The 17,915-nt window shown below is 47.2% G+C and overlaps 1 protein-coding gene across 1 annotated transcript; it reads left to right on the forward strand.

The window, feature by feature from the left end:
• Positions 1-2,329: 2,329 nt before the first annotated feature.
• Positions 2,330-14,739, forward strand: wdr75 (WD repeat domain 75). Its single transcript, XM_072700572.1, has 21 exons — positions 2,330-2,462; positions 2,904-3,033; positions 4,008-4,073; positions 4,153-4,252; positions 4,858-4,982; positions 5,935-6,005; positions 7,056-7,172; positions 7,871-7,959; positions 8,065-8,223; positions 8,418-8,477; positions 8,555-8,670; positions 8,893-9,068; positions 9,530-9,681; positions 9,778-9,958; positions 11,443-11,537; positions 11,645-11,740; positions 12,839-13,008; positions 13,169-13,228; positions 13,916-14,062; positions 14,170-14,261; positions 14,424-14,739. Exons 1-21 carry the CDS (start codon positions 2,377-2,379, stop codon positions 14,641-14,643), a joined length of 2,508 nt encoding a protein of 835 aa, XP_072556673.1. The 5' UTR covers positions 2,330-2,376; the 3' UTR covers positions 14,644-14,739.
• The last annotated feature ends 3,176 nt before the right edge of the window (positions 14,740-17,915 follow it).

The raw sequence follows: 17,915 nt of genomic DNA on the forward strand, positions 1-17,915 counted from the left end.
TAATACAAAGTGACCACCTTATAGAAATGATCTATACTCTCAGGAGACTGGAGTTCATGATGATGTGTAAAGTGGTCTCAGCTGAGAAGTACAGTATAATGGCAACTGTAAGCTCCTCTGTATTCCTGAAGTTAACAATAATCAGGGCTGTGCAGAGACATTTTGAAGGGCAGAGACCCCTTCTGGGTTGGAGATGAGTTACTGCCTCAAGTGGAGGAGTGATGGAAGAATGGCGCGGGAGATCAACAGGCAGAACGGTGGAGCAGGCGCTGTACCAGTCTGTCATGGTGAAGAGAGAGTTGAACCAGAAGTTATCAGTTTACCGGTAGATCTACATTCCTACCCTCACCTATGGTCACGAAAGAATGAGACCGCAGATACAAGAGCTTCCCTGGTATTGTGTCTTAACTCAGCCTTAGGGCACTTTTCCATTGCCACCCGAACCGTAACACGAATTGGTAGACTGTAATGAATCTATTGCTTCTCGCAGTGACAAAGCAGTGGTGTAAAGAATTGTATCATCAGCATATAAGTGTATTTTTGCTGGTTCTAACCCTAAGCTAATATTGTTTATATAAATAGAGAATAAAAAGGTCCTAAAATAGAACCTTGAGGCACACCAGTTTTTACTATTTGTGAGGTAGAGTTACAGTTATCTATAGCTACACACTGTGTTCTCCCAGTCACGTAATTGGAGAAACAATTCAATACAGTGTCACTAAATCCTATACTCTGTAATCTTTGCAGAAGACGAGCATGATCAACAGTGTGAAATGCTTTTGTTAGATCTATAAAAAAGAGCAGTGCATGATTTTTTTGTTATCCAGAGCAGTAATTATATTATTTGTAACAGAAGTTATTGCAGTTATGGTACTGTGGCCCTGTCTAAAACCAAACTGAGTATGACATAAAATATTATTATCAGATAAAAATGCTTGGCATTAACAAAAGATTCAAATAATTTGGCTGTGACCGATAATCTGGAAATGGGGTGATAATTATTCAAATAGGAGGGATCACCACCTTTTAATAGTGGAAGGACAAAGGCTGACTTCCAGGAGCTAGGGATTAACCCACTACAGAGACCACAATTAAAAACAGAAGCAATAGGATCAGCAATCAGATCTGCCATTATCTTTAAAAAATAAGGCTCAGTCTCATCTAGACCAGCAGCCTTTTTGCAATCCAGGTGTAATAAGGCATTGCAAACTTGGGAGGCAGGAATCGTAGAAAAGTATTATTTCAGTAATTCAATTCAAAACGTGAAACCCATATATTATATAGATTTATTACACACAGAATGATATATTTCAAGCGTTTATTTCCTTTCTTTTAATTATAACGATGGGTAGGTGGGGGTTATAATAAGGGTTAGGGTTAAGGTATCAGATGATAACAGGCCCCTTGTTATAAACCCCTCCCACATTGCCCCTCCTACTCGACGTTGCCCCTCCTACTCGACATTCGGCTCATGGCTGCAGCGATATCCTCCTCGAGCTGTCTTTCCAGCGCTGCCATATATGTATTATACTTCAAACTAATATATAGCCGTACTCTAAGCTGCTTTTATATTATCACTCTTTCCCCATCTCCAGGCGTAACACCTGTTTATCACTATAAAGAAAAAAACACTGTAGTGAGTGGATAATCAATGGAGGCAATTACGGCATTTGCATTTAAACTTATAACAGCAACACACGCATGCAAATCCAAATAAACTTACACACAGAAACACTTGTTTACTGACATTTGAAGATAGTCAATCAATATATAGCATTAATACATATTACTTCAGTAATTTGTAGCCTGTTATTTTTACCTTTCTCTCCAGGATGTTGTAACACACATCCAGTAATTTTACAGTATTTTGCCTTCTTTCTAAAATATTTAAATTCACCAAGTAAGTAAGTAATTAACACATTAATCTCAACATCTGGCTAGCCCCCTACCCATTCCTGAAAAAACCCCAAACTAATACTCCCTGTGTCTGGCACTGGTCACTTTAAAATTATTATTTATGTATTAATTGCCAGTCAACTGGCTTTATTGCACCCTATATACTGCTGTATTTATTTACTATTGTTTACATATACATTGCATTATGTGAGCTATATGAACCCATGTGTCTGGCCCCGCTGTTCAGCACTGCCCTGTGTTTTTTGTACTGTGAAGTCCTCCCCGCACCGTGATTCTGGGGTAACGTTTTACCACTGTCTACCTGTACAGGGATAGCGTGGCAATAAAGCGCACTTGACTTGACAACAGCTACGCTGAAGGTGGGCCGGCAGGTGGCGGCAGTGAGTACATGTCCACAGGCGGGTGGAGGACAGGAAGTACACGTGGGCAGAGGGAGTCAGAGGTGAAGTCGGGGGAATCATGGAGGCACCGGCCGAAATCCGCGTGGTACGCTGCGGCGGGAGCAGGATCACCTTCAGGAAAGCTGTTTTCACCTTAGACTCCAAGTAAGAATGCTTAGGAAGTGGTCTGCATTACGGCGTGTTTGCTGATTTTATGTCGGCTCAGTAAAAAAGGCGAATTTAACTAAAACCTCCTAACCACTACAAACGCTATGCTACACGTTTAGCCCGTTATAAAGACACGCTAGATATCTGGTATCAATTCTATTTGATTCGTGATCTCTTTGATTTAACTGTATTTAGGTTAATATTGTTAGATAATAGACACGTGTGTTTGGTAACACGTGGTTGGTAACGCGTACAGTTACCTCGCTGTCCTGATGCGCGACTTAAATATAAATGATATTCACGTGTGACAGTAAGTGTTTCAGTATACCCAAACTCTTTTACTTTTTATCGGCTGTTAAATGAAACAGATGTATTGTATATATCTCTCTTTAACGCTGCATACAGCCCCCAGTTTAAGTGACTTCCCGACTCTTCCAGATTCCTGCTGTGCCCGTCAGGGGATGCGATCAAAGTGTTCAGCAGCAGCACGGAGGAGTGCGTCCATGTCCTGCAGGGCCACGCCAACCTGGTCACGGGCATCGTCCTTAATCCCTCTAACCATTTGCAGGTCAGCAGCGGCCACGTCGCCCCCCGCTTCGTTTAGAAATTCTTACATTTTAGACGCTTTCGTAATGGGCCTTTTTTAGATAGTGTTGGGAGACCTGGTCAAAGCTTTTTGTGAAAAAGGAACTCAGAGTCATTATGAAGCGTCAGTGTCATAAACATGCGTGATGATGTTTTGACTGTCAGAGAGGCTCTGCTTTTGTGGGACCTGGCTGGTCCTGTTCACGGTACATCTTTTTTTTATATAATGATTCCCATTAATCAGTTAATTGCCGATTTTTTACATAAGCCTTACAAGCTGAACTGCTGAATGCTATTTAATGGTATTTAAACTGGAGACCTGCATTGAACCTTTAATCCAAAACGCATGCAATTTTAACACTCACCTGTAGTTGGCGATTTGTTTTGCACCTTATAGATGTCAGCTATGAAAAATTCATGTTTTTATATTTATGATTTTTACACTCTGGCAAAGCATTTCATACGGAAATCAGGTTTGACTTGAAGGACGGTGGCTTGTAATTAGGTTACTTAATCCATGTTGGTCTAGTCACTATTTTCAGCAGGGTTGATTGTATTCATTACATGTGAATTGGGTGTAACCAATGAAAAGGGAATGCACGGTAATCACACAAAATATAAGTTTCTTTAGATTGAAGCTTTGTCTGATAAATAGATGCATATTTATTTAGTTTGTTCCAGTTGAGGATTTTGGAAAAAATGCCCCAAAATTATCATTAATGACTGGTAAATTTATGTATTTTGTACACTGATTATTAACTTCAAGCTGGTCAAAAATTAATCTAAAGATGATTTTATGTGGCATTTAATTACTTTTCTCCAAGCATAACGTTTCAATCTGAGGCTCATCCTAGACACAATCTGTGACTTTCTGATGACTTTATACTAAAACCCAGGTTTCTGTGTGTATTATGAATTTGAGTGTTTGAGTGTTGATTCGCTCCCTTTCTCCTGCAGGTATACTCCTGCTCACTAGATGGCACTGTTAAACTATGGGATTTCACAGACGGCATCCTCATTAAGGTATGGACGCCACCACAGTACCGTTGCTCCCTGCTTTCTTCTGCCTGGCTCTGACGTCTTTCTCCGCCTTGCGTTGTAGACGTACGTCGTCGGGCCCAGCATCTTCTCCATCCACGTCTCTAAGAAGCACGATGGCGTCGTTTTCCTCGTCGTGCCTATGGCCAGCAACAAGAGCCAGGGTAAGAGAGTGTGCAGCATTTATATATGAACTGTGACCGTTTCTGTAACACCTTCCACTCTTTTACCTTCCTTGGTTGGGTTTTAGTGTATCTGTAGTAGGATTAGCTAGTCGCCCATGTGTCCATGAGCTGGTGACGCAGTGGAGGGTTCTCACGGTGCTTCATCTTTCTGCCAGTGTCCACAATCTCAGGGGAAGCAGAGGTTGTGGTCATGTGGTTTGAAACACTTGGAAATGCAACCCAATCTGTGTTAATACGTCATTTTATTTATATAGTACTGTTAAAAACAACCAGTGGTTTACCAAAGTACTTCATAACAATAAAAAACAATATACATAACATTTAAATATACAAAAGAAACATAAATAAAATCGAGCAAGATATAAAATATAACAAAACAGATATAACTACAACAATTCTAATAGAACATACAGCACATTTGTCTATAATGCCTCAGCATTATTGCCTTTATAAGCTTTTAGCCTTGACTATGAAATGAAAGTTGTACATTTAATTTCTTTGAACTGGGCACTGAAACAGAGACTGACAGGAACTAGTAGCAACTAGGAACAACTTTCTTTTCAACTGCTGTCTGCCTTATACAGAGGTGTACCAGCTGGTGGCGCTACACCTACCCAGATCCCCCGGGCAGGAGGTGGAGGCCAAGGAGATGTCTGCAGTGATCTGTGACATCAGCCCGCTCCCCAGGGCTATTTCCTTTGGGAGAGAGGTATGGGCAGCATGGCCCTGATTTGGTCAAACTGCAGCAGGTTGTGGTGCCCTGATTTGGTCCAACACCGCAGCATGGCACTTGTAAATGTCCTCGGGGTTGGCGATTGGGCCACAGTACGCCCCTTGTAAATGTCCTCGGGGTTGGCGATTGGGCCACAGTACGCCCCTTGTAAATGTCCTCGGGGTTGGCGATTGGGCCACAGTACGCCCCTTGCAAATGTCCCCGGGGTTGGCGATTGGGCCACAGTACGCCCCTTGTAAATGTCCTCGGGGTTGGCGATTGGGCCACAGTACGCCCCTTGTAAATGTCCTCGGGGTTGGCGATTGGGCCACAGTACGCCCCTTGTAAATGTCCCCGGGGTTGGCGATTGGGCCACAGTACGCCCCTTGTAAATGTCCTCGGGGTTGGTGATTGGGCCACAGTACGCCCCTTGTAAATGTCCTCGGGGTTGGCGATTGGGCCACAGTACGCCCCTTGTAAATGTCCTCGGGGTTGGCGATTGGGCCACAGTACGCCCCTTGTAAATGTCCTCGGGGTTGGCGATTGGGCCACAGTACGCCCCTTGTAAATGTCCTCGGGGTTGGCGATTGGGCCACAGTACGCCCCTTGTAAATGTCCCCGGGGTTGGCGATTGGGCCACAGTACGCCCCTTGTAAATGTCCTCGGGGTTGGCGATTGGGCCACAGTACGCCCCTTGTAAATGTCCCCGGGGTTGGCGATTGGGCCACAGTACGCCCCTTGTAAATGTCCTCGGGGTTGGCGATTGGGCCACAGTACGCCCCTTGTAAATGTCCTCGGGGTTGGCGATTGGGCCACAGTACGCCCCTTGTAAATGTCCTCGGGGTTGGCGATTGGGCTGCAGGGGATGGCCTCGCGCTCGCTCTTCTTGTGTGGTTTCCATAACAGATGTTACTGAAATTGCTGTTGTCTTGCTTGCCTGCCATTACAGGGGGAGTATATCGCCTCTGCTAAAGGTGTCCAGCTCTCTGTGTACTTCTTCCGGAAGCAGAAGGAATACAGGTAAGTTGTGAATGAGTCCCCTTCAAAATTTCACACAGAAATGCTGTACCTTCCCAGCTCCTGGTGATATTTAGGAGTCTAACTGGGTTTTACAGGTCATCAGTGTTAATTAGTGGTGTAACGATTCCATGGTTCAGTTTAGACCTTGTTTCTTGAGCCATGGTTTGATTCGTACAGTTTTTTTTTTTTTTTTGGTAAAGAAATAAGGGGCAAGAAAACGGGGTAAAAATTCTCAAAAATTGCCAACAGTTTGGAATACTTATGAGGGTTATGGTTCATCTTGAGCTAATGAAACCAGCCTTTTACTACAGGCATGATCAGTCAATTATGATTGGACCAAGACAGTCATGTTTTAACATTTATAAAATATACAGCTTGCCATCATCTTAGAGTAATCATTTAGTAATTAACATTTGTTATAGTGTTAATTGTGAATTGTAAAATGAATCACATTAGTAGGTATCATTAGTGATGCAATGAGATGGTCCTTCAGGGGTGGGAGTGCGAGGGATTGTTAATTACAAGTGGCCCCCAGCTGGTTGGTATGATCGTGACATGAGATCGGGAAGGTTCGTGTCGGGTTTTAAATCTCGTTTTCAGGACTGCTCCACCATTAGTGTGACTGGTTGTTGATGTTCTTCATGTTGCCTTTCTGGTCACTGAGTAGTATTATTAGGTTCTTGGTTTATCTGGAAGATTTTGTGTAGCTCCTGCTCCAGTGCTGCTTACACTGTGCCTGGTGTTACAGCCTGTGCTGTTTTGTATGCTGCATGTCCGTGGCTCGTCACACTGGCCATTCATAGGGAGCTCAGCCTAGCTGCACTTCCGTCTTGTCGATTCTTTGACAGTTACATTTGTGTTGTGCTATTTATCTCATTGGTATGTCAGTTTGGGGAATAATGTCTGCTGAATACAGTAAATGTAAAGTGGTGTAGGCATCCTTTGCAGATCCGTCTTATTTTTCGAAACTTGGTTATTTGCTTTTGTGGATGGTTTGGATTTGGTTACGATTAAGCGTTTGGTAGCTGAAATCCCTCCTGCCCCTTCAAGGTTTTCCTTAAAAGCCACCGACAAGAAGGGAGCCAAGAACTCGTTCACCTGCGTGTCCTGCCACCCCGAGGACGACTGCATCGCCACAGGCCACGCTGACGGAAAGATCCGGCTCTGGTAAGCACCCCCGCCTGTCTGTGCTGCCTGCCCGCCTGTCTGTGCTGCCTGCCCGCCTGTCTGTGCTGCCTGCCCGCCTGTCTGTGCTGCCTGCCCGCCTGTCTGTGCTGCCTGCCCGCCTGTCTGTGCTGCCTGCCCGCCTGTCTGTGCTTCCTGCCCGCCTGTCTGTCTGTGCTGCCTGCCCGCCTGTCTGTGCTGCCCGCCTGTCTGTGCTTCCTGCCCGCCTGTCTGTGCTTCCTGCCCGCCTGTCTGTGCTGCCCGCTTGTCTGTCTGTGCTGCCCGCCTGCCTGCCTGTCTGTGCTGCCCGCCTGTCTGTGCTGCCCGCCCGCCTGTCTGTGCTGCCTGTCTGTCTCTGTGCTGCCTGCCTGCCTGCCTGCCTGCCTGTCTGTGCTGCCTGTCTGTCTCTGTGCTGCCTGCCTGCCTGCCTGCCTGCCTGCCTGCCTGTCTGTGCTGCCCGCCCGCCTGTCTGTGCTGCCCGCCCGCCTGTCTGTCTGTCTGTGCTGCCCGCCCGCCTGTCTGTCTGTCTCTGTGCTGCCTGCCTGCCTGTCTGTGCTGCCTGCCTGCCTGCCTGTCTGTGCTGCCCGCCCGCCTGTCTGTCTGTCTGTGCTGCCCGCCCGCCTGTCTGTCTGTCTCTGTGCTGCCTGCCTGCCTGTCTGTGCTGCCCGTTTCCCCGTCCTGAGCACAAATCGCCTTTTCAGGAGAAACTTCAACCAGAAGAAGGAGTACACATATTCCACAGAGCAGTGGCACCACAGCGCGGTGGCAGCCCTGACCTTCAGCCCGCAAGGTGAGCAGCGTGAACAGACTCGTAGGTTGCACTGTGTTTCCGCGCCTTGCCTCGCTTCGGATGGATGGATGGATAAATTCCGGAAATCCCACACCTCTGTCCCAGGAACGAAACTGCTGAGTGGAGGAACTGAGTCAGTTCTAGTCCAGTGGCATTATGGGGCGGTGACCAAGAAGGACTTCCTACCTCGGTTGGGCAGCGCTATCGAGCACATCTCCGTGTCACCAGATGGGGCGCTCTACTGCACTTCGCACAGAGACAACAGTATGGAGCCATCGTCCTTTTACCATAAAACCACCTTGTCCAACACAATCAACTTCTTACTGCTAATTGATAATCATGGAACTAATTAGTCATGATTTTAGCTGTGGCACTGGTGCCCTCTGGAAGCATCTGCAAGGAAAGTCACTATTTTATTCAGGGTAATTGAGGTATTTGGATCTGTTCGCCCCCCACAGAGGTCATAGTGATCCAGAGCAGCCTGAAAGTCTCTGCCATCATCCAAGGGCTCGTCACAGGTACGTCCCGCCCTCCTGTCCGCATGTGCGTGTGTCAGCACTAACCAAAGCAAGCCTGACAGCCTCCCGTCTCCTAGGTGACGACGTCCAGACCGAGCTGCTGATCGACCCGCGAACCAAAGCACTGGTGCTGAATGGAAAGCCAGGACATCTACAGTTCTACTCCCTGCACCGGGACAAGCAGCTGTACAATGTAAGCAGGACCATGCCCGGCTGTTAGACCAATGTTCTGGGTGACTGGGAGGTGACGTCAGGGTGCATGGTGCACTGGCTAGGCGTGTGTGTTTGCGTGTGTGTGTGTGTTTGCGTGTGAGTGAGAGAGAGAGTTTAATGGCCTCCTGCCATTCGAGGCTCCAGCCATCCGTTTCCCGGTTCCATGCTTGCTGATCGCTCCCTGTGGGCCGCCTTCCTCCAGCTGGACATCGTGCAGCAGGAGTACATCCACGAGTCGGGCCTGCGGCAGTACGGGGTGGTGCAGGCGGCCTTTGACAGCGACGGCACCTGGCTGGCCACCGTGGAGGAGCGGGCGGAGGAGGACGGGGGCGTGGATGTCAGCCTGAAGCTGTGGGCTTTCAGCGAGGCGGCACACAGGTCCGTTCGGCCTTCACACCAGGCTGCTGCTGTTACTGCTGTCATTCTCATTACCAGCATCGCCCATCATGCCTCGGGTTTATTTAACCCGGTTAGTCCTACTGAGACCTAAAAGCTCTTTTTTTAAGAGACTCCTGATCAAGTTAGGTGGCAATAAAAGCTCGTTTAGACACAACACTATTAATAATAATAAGCTAATCACTGCAAAAGCGATAATATCCATATTATTAGAAGTACATGTCTCACTCAGTGGATCAACCTAGGGTTCGACGGCACGCCCCCCCCTGCTGGTTAACCTGTGTATTTCAGGCAGGGTGTGTTTCCGCCTGCTGAAATAATATTAATGTGATGTTTTTCCATGACGCCTGTTAGGAAACGACCTTGTGGTTTTATTTTTCTACCAAGAAAAGCTGCCTTCAGGTGCTGTATTAATCGTTGCCGCCCCTCCGTCCATCCCGTAGTTTCCAGCTGAACACCACCATCTACATGCCTCACGAGGGCCACATCTGCTCCATGTGTTTCCGCGACGGCGGTGAGACCACCACGCTCGTGACCACAGGGCGGGATGGCCACTTCAAGGCCTGGGTGCTGGCGGAAGACACTGACACACAAGGTACGGCGGATTGTAAACCGTTGTCCAGGCAACGCTGGTACTGCTTGTGGCAAACCCCCTCAGACCCCCCGCCCGTCCCATTTGTGCCCACCCCAGGCATAAGCTCACACTGGTCCTGCGAGTTCGTGGGAGACTACCACCTCCTCACACCCTCCGCCTGCTGCTTCTCGGCTGACGGATCCCTGCTGGCCGTTAGCTTCCGGGAGGTCGTCACCGTGTGGCGCCCCGGCACCTGGGAACTACTCGCCACCTTCAGCCAGCCCCCCGGGGACATCCGGTAGGACTACCCCCCCCCACCCCGCCGACCGCAGACCCCGAATGGCCAGTGTAGCCGACCGCACGGGCAGTTTCTGAATGTTCAGGCCTAGGAATAGAAACTGCGGCATGTTTGGCGCCCGCCAGACACCAGCTGGCCTGTCCTTTTTTTGAAAAATGAATCGAAGCCTTGTTTGCCGTTTCTGCAAGTACTAATATATTATAAAGTGTTAGCTTTCGCATATTCCATCATGCTCTCCTGTTAGACATGCGCACACTCAAAGGTGAGGGAGAAATGTGGGTTCTGAGCCCAGGGTTGCCTGTCATTTTAGGGGTTAGAGAGTCTTGTTCAAGCACCCAAAGGGAAGGTGGCATTTTCTGTCATGGATGGTGTTTCGATCACAGCTGCAGAGGCCTTGTCTGCTGAGCTCAAGCCTAATTACCAAAAATTTGGGGCTAACTTAAGTAATAGCTACAGTTTGAAATGAAACTGTAACAAAAGTTCTTTGTTTTTGTACTACTTAAAGGAGAGCAAGACTCACTTTTCTTGTTTAGCTCGCGGAGTTCCACAGTATTATTTTTCTGGTGTTGTTGCAACATGCCTCCCTTCGGGGCTATCTGAAATGAACTTTTGAAGGACTGTTTTACTAACATTAAGTGCACTTATGCTTTGGGCTGGTTCTCGCTCGATGCCTTTTGTGAGCCTGTCCGCATTTCCACCAATTTCAGAAAAGACCGGAACAGAAATGTTACGTAGGCGAAAGTGAAAGTAAAGGTTAATCTGTGTTTCGTTTTTTGTCTCCTTAAAGGCTCCCCATCTGAATGTGTGAGTCAGTTTATTCTCGCTTGCTGTTTATCACTGTCCTTTTAAGGATCGCGCAATAAAAGTCTGCTAAAAACTAAACTTTGCAGTCCGCCCCATGATCTCTTTGCCGCTCGAATGCCACAATATTTTATTTATTCAACCTGAGACATATTTATTCTTTATTATTAAATCTGGCCCGCAGATCAATCTCTCGTTTTTCACGGCATAAATAAAACGATGTAACATTATTACGCTAATAAGCTGGCAAGTTGTTTCACTGCTGCCACCGGTGATATCAGACAAAAACTATCTGCTATGGATTGAATTTTCATGCTGTGCAGAAGGTATGGAGGCAGTAGCCTGTCCCACTTTGCTGATGTTACGGTTTCAAATTCTGAGCCCAGCTTTTCTGTGGCGCTGCGCTCAAGCCGTTTCTTCTGGCCCAGGGCCATTTTTTTGCTGTGGAAATTAATGGAACCAGTGCTGCATTGGTGGAAACGCGGCGTTGAGGATTGGGGCTGAATCTTTAGAACATTACCTACACTTGCTTAAACATCTTGGGTGTTTATGTATGGCAGTCACAGGAGAGGGTTAGGTTATGCCACTTAAGTTCCTGGAATTTCGTGCACAGATCAGGTCCCCTGTACTAATCCTGCAAGATATGTCGCAAACACATGAAAACGTCTCCCTCAATCTCATAGGGACCTTTGCTTCGGAAGACTTGGCTGTTCAAAGTTCCTGCTCGGAACCACCACTGAAGGTGTCCTTTGCTGCTGGAACCTCCTCACCTGCTCTGGTAGGACCCCCCCCCCCCCTTTCCTGGCTCTGGCTGCTCAGCGGGGCTTGTGCAGACCCCTGTCCAGAAGGGCTGTCTCACATCAGTCCACCCGTTCTATTTCACAGTGGAGTGGAGCACCGCTCTAGACGTGATCCTTCTACAGTCTGACCCGCTGTCTGACAACATGGCTGCCTTCTCTGCCGCAGCAGGGAGCACAGACCGTGAGTCGGGGGGGTGGGGTCTTCTGCTTCTGCTTCTGCTTGCCTGGACGTCCAACACAGACCAGGATTCAGTTACCCTATTGGAATCGGCTGATTAAAACTCAAGATGTCGGCATCGGTCCGATGTGTCGATCTTGCTCAATAGTGCTGGCTGATATTTGAACTAGTTAATATTCAGCACCAGTTAACAGCACCAGAGCTGACGACATAACTGCTGAAATACTTGGGAAGCCTGCATTGGACGATCAGCCGGTTTCCGTAGCGGAGGATGGGGGATTCGCTCATTCCCCATCTAGAACCTCGCTACCGTCTCCCAAGTCGGCACTGCTTTGCTGATGAATAACTGACTGTGTTACATGATGTGGTCGCGACACACATGCATGAGATCCTGAGGAGTATATTTACTTTAATTTAACGAATTACGTTGTTTAAAAGCACTTTTACCAAAAGTAACAGAGTTGAGAGAGCAGGGTGAGATTGGGGGTTAAGGGCCTTGCTCCCGGACCCCTGCTCTGCCAACTCTGTTACTTCCATGTATGACCCGCTGCCTGCCTTCTGGTTGCCTGGTGATTGGAGGGAGCATTGGCACCGGCTTGTCATCTCCCCCCTGCTCCCCGTTTGTGTCTGAAATTTTACTGTATTTGACTCTCCCTGCCGGCCCCTGGAGGATGGGCTCCCCCTTTTGAGTCTGGTCCCTCCCAAGGTTTCTTCCTTCTGGGGAGTTTTTCCTTGCCACTGTCGCCTATGGCTTACTCACTGGGGGCTTTGGGTGGGGATGCTGTAAAGCGCTTTGAGACGATGTAATGTTGTGATAATGCGCTATACAAAAATAAATTTGTTGTTTGTAGCAGTGAAATCAGTCTGCCGACACTGGGATTTGAAACGGTGACCTTCCGATTACAGGCATAGGGTCCTGCCCTGCCCCACTCAGTAATGTCACCAGCATCTGTTTCACTGCAGATTTGTGGAGCTCAGAGGCCGACTGGGTGTCGGTATCTTTTCTTATTGGTTCCTCAACACATTGTATGTTTGTTTGTCCTACATGTGGTGTGTGAACCTTGATCGTTAATCGTTTAACCCCCCCCTCCCCCCAAACAGTGTTTGTGTTCAAGCCCAGCGAGCCACGCCCCCTGTATTCCCAGAAGGCCGTGAGCTCGGGGGTGGTGCGCCGCGCCGTCTTTGCCCCCCGCCAGGAGGCGCTGCAGAGCTGCGAGGAGAGTGCCCAGTGGCTGAACCGTTCAAGGCTGTACTTTCTCTCAGATAACATGGTGAGTCCGGATCGGGCCGGATCGGGCCGGGCTCGTGCTGCTCACACGTGCCCGATAATTGGTGTGGAACCGCAGAGGGAGCCTCTTCCGAAGAGGAACCGATGATTCCTCATTGTTTGTCACCAGGAGGGTAGTAACAGTTTCTTTTCTTCTATTTTAGGATCTGATGACATTCAGCATCAAGTCAGAGGAGGACAGAATCCTGGCATCAAGTAAACAGGTATCGCAAGTGCCTTTTCGCAGAAATGTCTTAAATAAAATGTTAATAATGACGATGCAATGCAGTTCAACTATAGCCTACTCCAGCCCAGTCCTTGCAGTCCTCAGACAGTCCATGTTTTTGCTCCCCCTCCTCTTCCTACCAGACGGGTCCTAACCTGGTCCTTAGAGACCTCCAGACAGTCTGAAAGGGTCTCCAAGGACTGGCTTAGGAAACACTGACCTACTCAACGCAAACATGCACAGCTTGCATATGAAAAAACTGGCTTTATTAATTTTTTATTCAAGTCTTTGCACTGCCGCCTGTCACTTCACCGCATATCGCACTCTGTTCATGGATATTTATGATTATGGTTCAATGTTTGTCATACCACGGCAGTGTTGTCTCTGATCTAATTGGTCAGAAGACCAATATCATCAGCCGTGCGTTTTAAAAACTTATGATGCACAGCTTGTTGTGCATTAACCTTTACTTGTTTGTTTTATCTCTCTATGCTTATGATTCCATTCCGCAGTCTTGAAGCTAGGCAACCAAGCATTTCACTGCACAGAGTATAGCTGTTTGACAAAACATTGATTGATTAATTGATTGATTGTGACCATCGGTGTTTGTTTGAGAGTGTGCTGATTAAACTTTTGGGTTTTCTCCATGTTCACTACCTACCCTGTTGCCCCTTACCATCTCCAGCTCGTCGTCGACGATAGCGTTGCCCTGACGCCCTTCTGCCTGTTGCTGGGGAAACACAGACAGGCACAGCGAAACGAGCAGGACCCCCTTTGCGAGCAGGTGGCAGCGAGGACCCAGCTGCCTCAGAGGTCGACGGCTGTCCGAGAGGTGCCTGTTTTATTTATTTATTTATTTTTTTTATCGTGACGTTGATGTTTTAAGCTTGTTTTAGGGGTCAGGCTGGGTTGCTGAGGCCACACTCTCTATCCTTTCAGCTCCTGCACACTCCTGCCCATGTCCTGCCGCCTGCCTCCCATCTCTGCACCATGTTTGTGAATTCCCTTCTCATTTCGAAACCCGGGGTCAGGTAAGCAACGGACGCCCATGTGGAATCGGCAGGGTGACAGCGTGTGCGGCCTCGATATCACATGCCTGGCCGCAACTCGTGCCCCGCCAGGCCACGTCCCTCAGCATGCTCCCTCAGCGTGTTCCGTACCAAAATATTTCTCACGGTCGTGTTGTTTGTCAGGGGGGCCCAGGAGTCCGAAGAAGAGGATATGGAGAGTGAGAAAGAGGAAGAGATGGGGGAGTCGGAGGAAGAGATGGAGTCGCGTGACGCTGCAGGTCGCCCCGCGATCCAGAACGAGGCGGCCGACGGGACGGCATCACTGTCCAAGAGCCAGGAGCGGGAGCTGCGGCAGATACGGAAAGCGGACTTTAGCTGGGTCAGCGCTGCACTGGACTGCTGAAAGTCAGGGGGGTGGAGGGGGGGTGTCTGTGTGTGTGTCTGTGTTTTTTATTGATTAGTGCCATGTAATAAAATATAACCTTCAGTTTTTTCCCCATCTGTTGTTGAATTCTCTGGACAGGGAATAACTGTGTCACCGCCAAAGATGCTTTCTCATTAACGTGATGATTTAAAAAGTATTTCACAGACTTTGCAGGCATGTTATATGGGGGAATATCTGGAACTGATCAAACTTTGGGACAAATTGCACCAATATGGAAGCAGTGCTGCCTTGTGATAGCACAGACAAGGCCAGTTTTGACTCCTGGTAGCACAGTAACTCAAAGTAATTGAAGGATCTTTTTCATTCTGTGCAGACGTACTCTATTGGCGACAAACTGCAAATTATCAAATTTTGGGATGAATTGCATCAAAATAGAAGCAGCATCACATAGTGATGGCAAAGAAAAGTGTCTCCTCGGACATTTATCCCGTTAGCGTGATAATTATTTGGGATCTGATGACATTCAGCATCAAGTCAAAGAAGCGCAATATCCTGGTGTCGAGTAAACGGGCATTTCCCTCATTACGAGTGCCGTTTCGCAAATGTCTTAAAATGTTAATCATGCGAGTCAAATCCTTAATGTGGACTTTCTAGGACTTGTGTGTGATCAGTGTTCCACTTCAGTGTTCCCCAGCCTGGCCGTTGGAAGCCCTTGTGGAGACTGTCAGTATTAATCAGATGTTTTCCAAGCTTAATACAGCTTCACAAATAAACATCACATGGATGATGAGCTACACCTGATTTTAAGGTCATCCTCTCCCCCAGCGTGACTGATGCCAGAGTTTCACCATTGAACATTGCATCAGGGGAAAAAACTGAAAAACAATCTTACATTTTGGGTGTAGGTTGGGGTACCATCTCTGGTATATTTGTACACTGCAGATTTTGTGATGTTTTTTTGCTGGGGGGATGGGGAGGGGGGGTGAAACAGGAAGCTGGTTTGTGTTGGTTCTCTCGCTGTGAAGCTGTTGGGAATCTGCAGCATGACTCAGCAGCATGACTCGGCATCCTTTTAAAGTGGGGATTTGATCTCTGCAGGACAGTAAATATTTTAACGTGGGAAGCAGCTTCCTGAAATCCTACCTTTATGTGTTCAAAATTTTATCTCGTGGAAGTTAGTCTTGGTGACCTGCATTTTGATAGGCTGATATTACACCCTCAGCTTGTAAGACTAGGTTCTGAAATGCTAGCCCTGTAATTATTACTTACAGGAAACAAATGGACAGGCCTTGGCTGGTCAATAGAGCTTAAGGGATTAATTAAATTCAATTCAGTTTGTTTTTATATTGCACCTTTCACAACACAGTAGCCCCAAGGCATTTGGCAAGAGTGTGTGGCAATACATTACTACACCATTTATGCAAAATGATGCACGTTAGTATTGAAATGAAAGTGCTCTTCTGTGATTTTCTTACATATTTTTTTTCAGTTTTAAGATTTAATGTTTGCTATACCAACATTGTGTGCCTGTGCATGCAAATCTTTTCAAAATTGACAGGAATGTCACTGGTATGTCAGCCTTAGACTTATCTGTCAGGCATGTAGAGCTGCCTCTGTTTTAGTGTGTCAAAGGTCACTCGACTGTGATTGGTCAGGGTGGCTCTCAGGCCTGGCTGCTGTTCGTTTAACCCCTAAATTGCAGGTGAGCCTGAAGCAGCCATTTCAGAGCTGAGCAACTTCAGCTAAATTATTTTTCGCATTAATTCAAAACCTTTAGGCTAGTGATCCCCAATTCAGTCCTCGGGGACCATGTTTTTGCTCCCTGCGAGCCACCTGGCAGATGGTCCATATTTTTGCTCCTTCCCAGCTCCCTACAGTGGCCTGTCTGTGGGTCCCCAAGGACTGGATTGGGAAATACAGCATTTATGGACTGAAACTAGCTTTTCAGTCTGATAAAGGTGAGTAATAAATCCCTATAAAAGATGGTAGGGTTTAAAAAGCCAAGTTTGTTTAGCTGTTCATTTACATTTTATTTAACAGATGCTTCTGCCCAAAGTGACCTACTTTTTTTTTTTTTTTTTTTAGAAAGCAGGGTCAAGGCAGTTTGTGGGGAAACTGGGGGTTAAGGGCCTTACCCAGGAGCCCAAAGATGGAATCTCACTGCTGACTACAGGACTTGAACTACTGACCTTCTGATCACAGGCCCGGCATCCTAACCCGCTGATCTGCATGCCTCCCCCCGGGGGAGTGGTCATGGTGGTTTGCATTACGCTATGTAACGGTCTGCCCCACCCGAATGGTTTGATGCATTTAATGTGATTCTCATATCCAACAGTAGCAGTATGAACCAAGTAACTAAAGCAAGGTTTTCCCCAATTCAGATCTATATGCATCAATCCAGTTGGCACAGAAGCCTCTAGTGGACCCATGTGGGTTGAAATGGACCAGGCACACGTACGCCTGGTGTGTGACAGCAGTCCTCTTTTTGCGCCCCTTTCCGGGTGTCTGGGTGGTTTTTCAAAAACCAACGGCTTGGCCTGGTTTAGCACTGCAACCTGTATGACCCAGTGTTGCAAGTTACAGTGAAGGAGCAGGCACCAGTTTTCAATATACAGCAGCCAGTCAATATCATTACAGCGTTTGCAAGGCTTGGGCACATGTTTACATGATATGCACAGCCCTATGTGTCACGCTGCTCACAAACTTCCGGAGATCGGCACATTGATACTTTATTTTTGTTTTCGTGCGAACGGTGAATCACGCCGTTTGCTTGAAGTTAAACAAACTTTAGCTTAACGTTTTGCAACTTTTGTTAAAAATGGCTTGTATACACATATATTGTGTCATCTGTATGTAGATTGCAAAGCAAGAATTAACTGAAGGGTTACCATTCGTCCAGGTTTCCCCGGACGTGAATTTTCATTTTACAGGGTGGTTAGGAAAAATGTATTAATATTAAGAGAAGTGCTATCTGATTGGTCAGTGAACAAAAAAACTCATTAATATTCTTATCCCTGAATACATTCTCTTTTTCATCTCACCAAATATGGGAACCCTAAGGGTGACCTGTTTATATAAAGGGTTATCCCACCACGCAGGGCTTAAGGTATAGGCTGTCCTAGGTTAAAGCCCTGGACCCCTAGAAAAAATCAGGGCCCCGCCACTGGAAGAATGAGAAAGTTATTAAAGGGGCTGCAGATTTATCTAATGGCACCCCATCGTTGCGTTGTTTTTTTAGCCTTTTTTGTTTCTCTTTTGGCTCATAAAATAGCTCCAGTGGCCCCTGGGTT

Source organism: Paramormyrops kingsleyae, chromosome 16, assembly GCF_048594095.1.
Source record: "Paramormyrops kingsleyae isolate MSU_618 chromosome 16, PKINGS_0.4, whole genome shotgun sequence".
Lineage (NCBI taxonomy): Eukaryota > Metazoa > Chordata > Actinopteri > Osteoglossiformes > Mormyridae > Paramormyrops > Paramormyrops kingsleyae.

What these genes read in the sequence shown, in the direction of transcription:
- wdr75 (XM_072700572.1), top strand. Translation starts at nt 2,377, where the DNA reads ATGGAGGCACCGGCCGAAATCCGCGTGGTACGCTGCGGCGGGAGCAGG. An exon ending in TTCAGCGAGGCGGCACACAG is followed by an intron (nt 9,069 to 9,529) that starts GTCCGTTCGGCC and finishes TCCATCCCGTAG; the next exon opens with TTTCCAGCTGAACACCACCA. An exon ending in ATTTCGAAACCCGGGGTCAG is followed by an intron (nt 14,262 to 14,423) that starts GTAAGCAACGGA and finishes GTTGTTTGTCAG; the next exon opens with GGGGGCCCAGGAGTCCGAAG.